Source organism: Microtus ochrogaster, unplaced genomic scaffold, assembly GCF_000317375.1.
Source record: "Microtus ochrogaster isolate Prairie Vole_2 unplaced genomic scaffold, MicOch1.0 UNK115, whole genome shotgun sequence".
NCBI lineage: Eukaryota > Metazoa > Chordata > Mammalia > Rodentia > Cricetidae > Microtus > Microtus ochrogaster.
In genome coordinates, this window is record NW_004949213.1 from 596,213 (window position 1) to 607,803 (window position 11,591).

General features: G+C 47.8%; 1 protein-coding gene across 1 annotated transcript in view; it reads right to left on the bottom strand.

The window, feature by feature from the left end:
• Positions 1 to 11,591, bottom strand: part of LOC106144452 (spectrin beta chain, non-erythrocytic 4-like) — a 30,922-nt gene that overhangs the window by 13,071 nt on the left and 6,260 nt on the right. The window contains exons 3-4 of the mRNA XM_013355335.2: positions 2,743 to 2,894; positions 1,494 to 1,667 (exon numbers count right to left, since the gene is read on the bottom strand). Coding sequence (XP_013210789.1) covers positions 1,494 to 1,667; positions 2,743 to 2,894 — 326 coding nt within the window. The remainder of the gene's footprint in view (positions 1 to 1,493; positions 1,668 to 2,742; positions 2,895 to 11,591) is intronic.

Below are 11,591 nucleotides of genomic sequence, written 5' to 3' on the forward strand. Positions count from 1 at the left end.
CCCAGCCCCTCACTGGGGGATTCTAGGCAGGGGCTCTACCACTGAGCCATGCCCCATCCCTTCACTGGGGATTCTAGGCAGGGGCTCTATCACTAAACTATATCCCAGTTTTCTATTTTACTTTTTTTTTCACAGAGTCCTTGAACTTGCTATCCTGGTCACTAACCCCAGTGTTCTTCGCCACTTCCAGCAGTCAAAGCTAGTCCCACCTCAATGCCTTTTGCATCTCTGCCTCCCTCCCTTCTGGGGTTGAAGTCAGGGTCTCGCGCATGCTAGCCAGGGGCTTGTACCCAGCGCACCCTTTATATTTGTATGGAATCCAGCCGTCAGCATCTCAGCCACTTTCTGGTCACCATGTCTAAGATCTCAGCAACACACACGTGATATTTCACAGCCCTGAGCTGCTTTAAAACGCTCTGCTTCCCTGCATGGCATTGTTGGTTTCTTTCTGTAAAGCTTTAGAAACAATTCTCCTCTTCAGCCCCGCCCTCCCGACTCCCTATAAGCAGGTTATCTGGGGTGGGAGGGGAGTAATTTCCTCCGCCTAGAGATATTCCTTTCTCCCAACATGCCTGCTATCTATACATTTGTTTATTGCCTGTCTTTCTTATCACAGTGTGAGTTCCATAAAAGCTGAGTCTGGCTCTTCATTTCCTTAGTGGAGCAAGATCGCCTGATCTAAGCTGCAGCTCCAACATCCAGCTCCGTGTAACTCAGAATATTAAATCCATCATGCTGGGTGTAGACGTGAATGCCTGAGACCCCAGCTCTCTGGAGACTGAGGTCACAAGGATCACCGAGAATCTGAGGCCAGCCTGGGCTACAAGTGGGAGCCTGTCTCAAAACTCCAAAATAATAATAATAAATAATAATAATAATTTGGCTGCTGAGACAGTGCATCGGGTAGAGGCACCTGCTGTTAACCCTGACAACCCAAGACTTCTCTCCCCAAGACCCATATGTTGCAATGGACAGTACTGACTCCTGAAAATTGTCCCTTGGCCTCCATGCACATGTCCCTCTCACACACACATAAAAACCCACCAATCAGGTGGTAGTGGTGCACACCTTTAATACCAGCACTAGGGAGGCAGAAGCAGGGGGATCTCTGTTTGAGGCCAGCCTGGTCTAGAGAGCTAGTTCTAGGACAGGCTCCAGAGCAACAGAGAAACCCTGTTTCAAAAAAACAAAAACAAACGCCAGTTTCCTCACTGGTAAAGTGAGCTAATTAATGCTACCTAATTTAAGTTCTGTGTGTATTAAATGTCAACGTTTAGAATAGAGTGTGGAAGTACAGACAGTGTAGATATGGTTACAGCAGTGAGGGCAGTCACAGCTAATTTTTATCATTGTTTTCATTACCACCACCTGGTTACAGAGTTCCTGGAAGATGGGAGGAAAATTTGGGGGAGGAAGGAGTGGGTGGGGTGCTCTCCTAAGGCCCTGCGGTGGGCAGCATGCTGGGGGTGGGGGAGGAGATCATGGGGGATCACCTGGAAGCGCAGGATGATGGTCCAGACCAGCCCCAGCGTCAGCCGGTGGTTCCCATCCACGATGTCATGTGACCCCACATTCTCCAGGTGCACACGCTGCTCTTTCAGGAACTGCAGGGCCTTGTCCACGTTCTCCAGCGAGTGGATCCGCATGCGACCGCGAGTGGGCCTCGGCTAGAGCGGCAGGGGCATTGAGTGATGGGGACCTGGCCAAGAGCAAGGAGCCCTCGGCTTTGCCTCTCTCAACGCCAAGGCCACGCCCCTTCAATCTCGTGCAAAACTCAAAAGACTTTTGATCAGTCACTGGAGGTTCAAGGCCAGCCTGGGCTACAGAGTTCCAAGCTGGCCCGGGCTGCAGGGTAAAATGCAATCTCACACTCCCCTTGTCTCCACAAGCCCTTGTTGTTGCTGTTTGTTTGGTTTTTAATTTTTGTTTTCACCGCTTGTTTTTCAAGTGATCGTCCCGTCCCTTCGTGATTCACCTGGCTACACTCTCAGCATGAAGCCCTACCCCTTCCTTTGGCGCCATCCCATGGGACCCTCCTCTTTCTTGTCAGTAGTTCAGTTCCTGCCACGGGGCTTTGTTCCTACATAGAGAGCTGCGCCCCACACAAGTCCCTGAGAGTCCTGAGCTTTAGGCCTTCAGTGTACATGCCGCCGCCCCATCATAATCACACTGAGATGCGGCCCATCAGACCCCAAAACACAGCCCTAGCCCATACAACAAGACATTCATACAATACTGCCTTTGTCCCCATACCGTGACCTTGGTCTCACCCTACCAACCTAGACTACCCTGCAACTGCAATCCCCTGCCTCCTTCAACTGACCCGGGCTTTCAAGTTTTTCCTGTTTTACAGACGTGCCCCTTGCCACCTCCTAACCTGGCTGTCCCTTCTAAGCTCTTCGCTTCACTGCCAACTCCACCCCTCCCTGGAGCCTCACCTCTCCAACCAGGCTCTACCTGCCCTACAGAGCATCTCCTCTCTCTGGAACCTCGCCCCCTGCAATGGAAATAACCCCAGCATCACCCCATCCTCGTAAGAGTCCCACCTCCTTCAAAAAGCCCCGCCTCTCCATGGGGCTCTACCCACTCTGAAAGAGCCCGCCTCTTCAACTGCCCCTTGCCCTTACCTATCAGAATGAGGGACCGCTTGCCCACCGGGCCCTTTTGTCTCTAACTGTACCCCAGCCTGGGCCCTAATTAGAATCCAACCCTTATTCCCCCAGCCCTCGAGGCCTCCCTCACCAGCTGCTCCCCGGACAGCACTTCCAGGAGCCGAGTAAGCACAAACCCATCCCGAAGGTCTGCATAGAGGTCCCCGATGTGGCAGCCCACGCGGGCGAGGTGCGAATTCACCCACTTGGTGAAGGTTTTCTTCTGCACAGCCTCTCGCTCATCTGAAAGAAACAAATACTGAGTTCAGCCTTGCTACGACTCGCTCATCTGCGTCTAGCGTCCTTTCCACTACCCTCCAATCTTCTACTGGCCCAAGACCGGACCCTGGCACCTCCTCCTGCCTGGGTGCCTCCCACATCCTGCTATTGCGTGCCCAGTGACAACACACTTGTTCTTTACATGTTCCCTAAGATACCATCCCCACGGGAAATCGTCTTGGCTCGCTACCCTGACTTCATCCATCCACCCAATATTGGAGTGGCCACTCTACTGGCATCATAGTGGCACAAAACTCTGAGTAGTAAAAGAAACCGGGACACACATGGACACTGGAGAGCCGGATGGGGTTAAGGGTGAGGAGGGTCAAGAAGGGAGTTGCGTCTTAGGGTTTTCACTGGCTGTTATATGGAGAGTTCATCAGAGAGGGCAAAAAGGACAGTGGGAAGCTCAGCAAGACCGGGGAAGAGACCCAGCAGAGCCAGGATGAGGCTGGACCAAGGCAGAAACTGAGAGCCGGGAAAAGGAGATGTACTGGGAAGCTGACTGGGGTTAAAAACAAGATGGCAGCGGTTGGAGACTTCGTTCAGGGGTAGAGTGCTTGCCTGGCCACAGTGGCACCTGACAGCTGTGGGAGGGAGAGGAGGCCCAGGGGAGACTGTGCAGCCCCTGAAGACGGGAATGTCCAAAGCCTCCTCTCCATCATGACAGTATCGGCACACACAGCTCCAACTCCCTGGAAGAGCAGGGAGAGAAAGTCCACTTTCTGCTCTACTGGTGAATAGGGAAATCTTTAAGGATCCAGCCATGTGTGATGAGTGTGTGTGTGTGTGTGTGTGTGTGTGTGTGTGTGTGTGTGTGTTCACGTGACTTGTGGGACTCAGTTCTCTCCTTTCACCATATGGGTCTGGGGATGAAAATCAGGTCGTCTAGCTTGGTAGCACCATCACCCGGTAAGCATTTCCCCACCCTTTTCCTTGTCCCACCTCCCTCCAGCCCTTCCTCTTCCTTTCTTCTTTTTTTGGGAGGAAAGGAAACCATGAGTGCCGGACCATGCCTGTGCCATAGTCTGCGTATGGAGAGGTCAGAAGACAACCTGTGAGGGTCGGTCCTTTCCCTCTACCTGTGGGACTGGAATCGCAGGAACTCAGGCTTATACCAGAAACCCTGGCTACTCCACTGAGCCCACTTTTCTTTCTTTCCCACTTTTTCCCCTCATGCGATCCATGCTGGCTTTGAAAGTGCGTTGAGACTGGTCTTAAACTCTCAGTCCTCCTGCCTCCCAAATTCAGGGATGACAGCATGAACACTAAACCGGGATGTTTTTGTTTCTCTTTATGTAGCATCTTGTACTGTGAGCTATACTTCAAATGTTTTATATTTACTTCTTTATTCATTTGTTGACACAGGTTCTTACTTTATAGCATGGGTTGGTCTTGAACTCACCATTCCCCGCCTAGTCTCTCTCAGGATCCCCAGCATGGACCACTGTTGGGATAATCTTTTCATACACTGTGTAAAGATGTGTCTCTGTTTTACCTTACCAGCCTAAGACACCTTCTGATTGGTTTAATAAAGAGCCGAATTGCCAATAACTAGGCAGGAGAGGATAGGCGGGAACTCTGGGAAAGAATCTGAGGCTGGAGATTCGCCAACCAGATGCAAGGGAAGTCGGACATACGGTACAGAGGAGAGGTAATGAGCCACATGGCATAATGTAGATTAACATAAACAAATTAACTTAAGTTTAAGAGCTTTGTTGGGAACCAGCGTAAGATAAAGCCAAGCTTTCGTAAGTAATAAAAAGTCTCCCTGTCATTAATCAGGAGATGATGGTCCAAAGAGAGACTGCTACAGACTACCATGCCTAGGTAAAAACTAAAAGGTTTTAAAGTTTAAATTTACAGGCTGGCCTAATGACTTGTACCTGTAATCCCAGAATGTGGGAGCACAGAAGAGGAAGTCCAAGGCCAGACTTGACTGTGTAAGATGATGGCTCAACCTCACCCCACCACTCAGAAAAAAAAATGGCAGCCAGGCATGTTGGAGCACACCTTTAATCCCAACACTCAGGAGGGAGAGGCACATGGATCTCTGTGAGTTAGAGACAGCCTGGTCTACATATAAAGACCCTCTCTCAAAACAAGCAAACAAACAAAAGATAATAAATGAATGAATGAAGTAAGTAGACTGGGTAAATGATGCGGTATAAAGAAATGTATACCATAATGTCATTATTATTTCTAGAATTTTCCACTTGATATTGTGGCTCATGGTCACAAAGAAAGTGAGGTCTTGAACAAGGTGAGAACTTGATATAATTGGACGGGGACTACCTGGTTAGTGTGGTAACTACACTGAGTGTTTGCACATTTAATCATTAAAATGATTTTTTAAATTTTATGTACTGGACTACTTCACCTACGTATGTGTACCACGTGCATGCCTGGTGCCAGTAGAGACAGAAGAAGACGGAGTGGAAACCCACGGAGCTGGACTTACAGACAGCTGTGAGCTGCCATGTGGTGCTAGGAACCAAACCCAGGTCCTCTGCATGAGCAGGCAGTGCTCTTAAGTGCCAAATCACTTCTCCAGCCCCATGTTTGGTTTTCTGAGACAGGATCTCCTCTGAGGCACAGCCTGCCCTTCAGTTCATGCAGTCCCCTTGCCTGGACCCCCAAGTGCCCTCTGCTCATTATAAACGCAGCTATCGATCATTTTCTGTCTGTTCCACCTTTTTAACTTCCAGTGAGTCTCTATTTTATAACTAAAAATAAAAAAAATGCATCTTGGCTTTCCTATTCTGTCCTCAACTCCTAGAGACTAGAAAGCCACAGGCCATAGAACACAAGATAGAAAGGGATTTACTAAGTACCTTGTTGGAGGTTCCCTGGCACAGGCTGCTCACTTCAGGACCATCCAGAAGGGAATAAGCTTCAGAACCCTTTCCAGCATGTGCACTTGGCTCTATTTGTTACAGCAGCTTAGCACATACAGTTACATCCCAAAATAATATTAGTCACAATTTAATGCCGGGTGGTGGTGGCGCACACCTTTAGTTCCAGCACTCCAAAGGCAAAGGCAGGCAGATCTCTGTGACAATCTTACTATCAGTAGCCCTCAAATTCTGGGATTATAGGTGTGAGCTTCCAATTTGTAAAGAGGAATTTGGAGTTGACTTGATGGTGTAGTAAGTCCTCTATATGTATTGCTTTTATACATTAATGAAGCTGCCCTGGCCTGTGATAGGGTGGAGTAGAGCTAGACAAAGGGGAAGGAAAACTAAACTGAATGCTGGGAGAAAGAAGGCAGAGTCGGGAGACACCATGTAGCCACCACCAGAGGAGAAAGACATGAGCTGCCAGCTGGAACCTTGCTGGTAGGCCACAAGCCTCATGATAAAATATAAAATAAGAGAAATGGGTTAACCAAAGATATAAGAGCTAGCTAGCAATATACTTAAGTGATTGGTCAATCAGTGATTTAAATAATATACTTTCTGTGTGATTATTTTGTGGTCTGGGCAGCTGGGAACGAACAAGCAGCCTCCCACAACAACTTGAGGGTTTTTTTTTTCAATAGATTCTAGAGAATCTTGAAATTGCAGAAATTCAAGATTGAATGAACAAAATTGTGATAAATTCTCATTTTTGTTTTGTTTTGTAATTTTATTTTGATAATACTCAAAAAACATTCATGGAAACCTATCCTAGACCACATGGATGGTAATCTCATAAGAGACAATGTTGTGGATTTGGGAATTTCTGATCACAGTCTGTTAGTATGAAGCACAAATCAAAACTGGAAATGCCCAGGCTGGGAGGTATATATATGTAAATGGTAGAGCCCCTGCCTAGAATTCCCCAATGAGGGACTAGGGGCATGGCTCAGTGATAGAGCCCCTGCCTAGAATCCCCCAATGAGGGACTAAAGGTGTGGCTCAGTGGTAGAGCCCCTGCCTAGAATCCCCCAATGAGGGACTAGAGGTGTGGCTCAGTGGTAGAGCCCCTGCCTAGAATCCCCCAGTGAGAGGCTGGGGTGTGGTTCAGTGGTAGAGTTCCCCTACCTAAAATCCCCCAATGAGGGGCTGGGGGTGTGGCTCAGTGGTAGAGCCCCTGCCCAGAATCCCCCAGTAAGGGGCTGGGGGCGTGGCTCAGTGGTAGAGCCCCTGCCCAGAATCCCCCAGTGAGGGGCTGGGGCGTGGCTCAGTGGTAGTCCCATTGAACCCATTCATGAACCTATACACACATGGTTGCTAGGTTCAAATAACATTGAGGTTAAGTAGAGAAGAGAAAGCCTTTTCAATAGATGGCACTGAATCAACTGAATATCCATATGGGAGAACAATCAATGACTTTGACCCACATACCACACAATAATAAATAATTAGCATCATCATCATTTGTTTTATGATCTAAATGGGAAAAAAGATCTCCTTGAAATTGGAGCAGTCAAAGATTTAGAACTGACCATTCTAGGTATTGAAACTAGGACCTTCCTGTTTTGAACATGTGACCTACCTCTAGGTGCAGCCCCTCACTGGGGATTCTAGGCAGGGGCTCTACCACTGAGCCACACCCTAGCCCCTTTTTCGTTTTTATTTTGTCTTTTTTTTTTTTTTTGATTTTTCGAGACAGGGTTTCTCTGTAGCTTTTTGGTTCCTGTCCTGGCAATAGCTCTTGTAGACCAGGCTGGCCTCGGACTCACAGAGATCCGCCTGCCTCTGCCTCCCGAGTGCTGGGATTAAAGGCGTGCGCCACCACCGCCCGTTCCTTTTTATTTTGAAACAATTATAGTAAGTTGTGAAGACTGACTTTGAACTGTCCAGGAAAGCTTTGAACTTCCTATCCTCTCCCTTAACTTCTGAGTGCTGGGATTCCAGGTCTGTATTACCACACCTTGATCAAAAAATAAATAGTTTTGGATTTTGCTGTTGTTGTTTGTGTTTGTTTGCTTGCCTGAAAGAGGGTCTTACTGTGTAGACCTGGCTGGTCCTGAATTCACAGAGATCTACCCTGCTCTGCATCCATATTGCTGTGATGAAAGGCGTGCACTTCCACATCCAATCTATCCTGTTTTGTTTTCCTCTTCCATTTATTTATTTATTTATAGGTTTTTCAAGATAGGGTTTCTCTGTAACTTTGAACCCTGTCCTGGAACTCGCTCTTGTAGAACAGGCTGGCCTCAAACTCACAGAGATCTGCCTGTCTCTGCCTCCCGAGTGCTGGGATTAAAGGTGTGCGACACCACTGCCCAGCCTCTATTTATTATACATGTCTGAATGTTTTACCTGTGTGAATGTGTGTACTGCACGCATGTCCGGTGCCTGAAGAGGCCAGAAAAAGGCACCAGCTTTCTTGGACCTGGAGTTATGGAGGACTGTAAGTTATAAGACATGGGTGATAGGAATTGAACATGGGTCCTCTACAAAAGCATAAAGTGCTCTTAACCATTGAGCCGTTTGTCAGTCCTATTTTTAACATGGGTCTCCTGTAGCTGAGAACTGCCCTGAACTTGCTCTGTAGCTAAGGATGACCTTGAATTTCTGATCCCCGTGCCTCTGCCTTTTCCAGACCTCACCCAAAGATTTCTCGAATAAGACATTACCAGTCTGACGATTCTGTCTGACCCCATACCCATGCTTGGATGTATCTTATTCTGTCCCTAGCATCTCTATTGTTCTTACACCTCCATGTTGAAATCTACCAGCCTTTGGGGGTAGCTCAGTCAGAACGTATCTGCCACACACAAGTTCCTGAATTTGATGCATCAGAACACATGTTAAAAGGCTTAGTCCTTCAGTATGCAGCTGTAATCCCAGCACTGGGGATGTAGAGCTGGGCCCAGCTACGTCCTTGCTGGCCAGCTGCTATTCTAGCCAAACTGGCAAGCTCCAGTTTCAATGGCAGACTGAGGGAGGGAGGCACCTGATGTCAGAAATAAAATAGAATATTTTCACTAAAATCAGATATGTCCTGGTATAGCTTGACTCTGAAATGTCTACCAATTTTTTTGACCTCCTGGTCTCCAATCAGTGTCTCTTTTTTCCTTTTCTTCCTTTTTTTTTTGTTTCTGTTGTTGCTGTTGTTTTGTCCTCGCTTGAGGGCCATGGGATGAGACCTGTAGAAACAGGTCATTATGGATGGGATAGAAAGTTACCCAGCCCCTATTTACCACTTCCCTCCTCTGTTTCTGATCTACCAAGATATAAGAAGCCCCCGCTTCATGTTCTCCTGCCACTAACCCCACCACACCTTCTCCACCTCTATGAACTTAAGCTTTGAAAACAGTTGAGTGTCCTTAAATTGTCTCTACTGGGTGTTTGGGTCACAGCAACCTGAAAGCAATACAAATATATATACACTCTAGGTTGCAGCAAGTTCACTCCCAGCTTCGGGTGCTGGCCACCCAGAGATGTGTCAGAAGCTGATAGAATCACCATGTGTAGTCCCAACCTGAAGCAACTCAAATGCCCAGCAACAGTCGACAGACAGACTGTGGTGTGTCTACAGTGTGGAATCTTAGACATCATGGATGAACTCACAAGCGTAATATTGAAGAATAAACCAAAGAGTGTAGCATGCCAGGCACAGTAATAAAGTGGGCGATCCTGGTAGTTAGGAAGCTGAGCAAAATATTGGGAGTTTGAGACCAGCCTGAGTCACAAGCAAGACACTATCAAAAGTCATGTGGTGGGTACATGTCTGTATTCCTAGCACTTGGGAGGCGGAGGCAGGATATACAATGAGATCTTGTCTAAATAGAAAAGAAAAGAAGGAGGAAGAAAGGAAGGAAGGAAGGAAGGAAGGAAGGAAGGAAGGAAGGAAGGAAGGAAGGAAGGAAGGAAAGAGAATAAAAGAAAAGAAAACAGCAGGGGCTGGAAAGATGGCTCGGTGGTTAAGAGCGCTGACTGCTCTTCCAGAGGACCCAGGTTCAATTCCTACCACCCACATGGCAGTTCACAGCTGTCTGTAACTCCAAGACCTGACACCCTCAGATAAACTTACATGCAGGCAAAACATCAATGCAAATAAAATAAAAAGAAAGAAAGAAAGAAAGAAAGAAAGAAAGAAAGAAAGAAAGAAAGAAAAGAAGACAGGGCTAGTGAGGTAGTTCAGTAGGTGAGGGCATCAGCTTATACACGTCTAGTGATCCAAGCTCAACCCCTGAGAGGCAGACAAAGGTGGAAGGAGAGAACTGACTCGTAGAATCGTCCTCTGACCTCATGCCACGCACGCCACAGCAAGCACACCTACACACGTACCTCATGCACACACACGGTGAAAAACAGGACACAGAGGCTGGAGAAATGGCTCTGTGGCTAGGAGCACTTGCTGGACAAACACGGGGACCTGAGTTGGGATCCCAGAAAACACATAAGGAGCCAGGCACCCCACCCAGGCCTGTAACCCTGGCTCTACGATGACCAGAAGGCAGGATTACCAGAGCTTTTGTCTTCAAGTCTAGTCCAGAAAAATTAAAAGCCCAAGGTCAGCAAGACAGTTTCCATCAGGATCAGGTGGAAGATGGTAGATGCCCTCTGCTCGTCTCTGAGTGTATTGCATGCACACACACTACACACACACGCGTGCGCACACACACACACATACACACACATACACCTGCAAGCAAACTATCCACACACATAAACTTGTTTTATTTTGTTTTGATTTGGGTTTATTGTTGTTGTTGCTTTCAAGGCAAGGTTTCTCTGTGTAGCCCTGACTGTCCTAGAACTCACTCTATAGACCAGGCTGACCTCAAACTCAGAGGTCTGTCCACCTCAGCCTCCTGAGAGCTGGGATTAAAGGCATGCACCACCACTGCCCAGCACACATAAACTCTTTTATATTAAAAATTAAAACACAGGCCAAGCATGGTAGCAAATATATTTAATTCTAGCACTTGGGAGTCAGAGGCAGGCAGATCTCTGTGAGTTCCAGGCCAGCCTGGTCTACATAGTGAGTTCCAGGACAACCAGGGCTACACAGAGAAATCCTGCCTCAATAAATAAACAAACAAATAAATAAAACAGGCTCACAGAGGATTGTCCTGCTAGCCAAACAACCACCATCCTTGGGAGTTCAGCCAGGTCAGACTACAAAAGGACATCACAGCCTAACATGTGACTGTTGACTTCCCTCCTCCCAGGAGGGGCAGAGAGCATCCTAAGAGACTCCCCACCTGATTATTCAGTGGCTCCAGAGGCTCCATACAGTATGATGACCGCAACACTGCCCTAACTGTGCACAGCCTCAGGGAGGGGCTAGAGTATGAAGACTAGGCAGGGACTCCATCTACGGGAGAGCCATCATCCCTGGAGGGTAAAGACTTTCCGGTCCAGCAGCCACACCGCTGTATCTCCCTCCTCACCTATGCTCTGCACACAACACGTCCACTGGTGCTCAAGGGTGAACTATGGCTTATCACTGAGACCCCGGGGAGGGAACACACATTGCTTACACTTTTCCCAGAGAAAGAATTTTAGCAACACACACACACACACACACACACGCACTCACCAAAGTCCTGGGCCAGCAAGAATGCTCAGTAGATAAGGGTGTCCCGTCAAGTCTGATAACTTGAGTTCAATCCCTGGGACCCACATGGTGAAAGGAGAGAACAGATTCCCACAAATTCTCCTCTGACCTCTACACACATGCTATCCCCCATGCAGACGTGCAGGTAGACAGACAGACAGA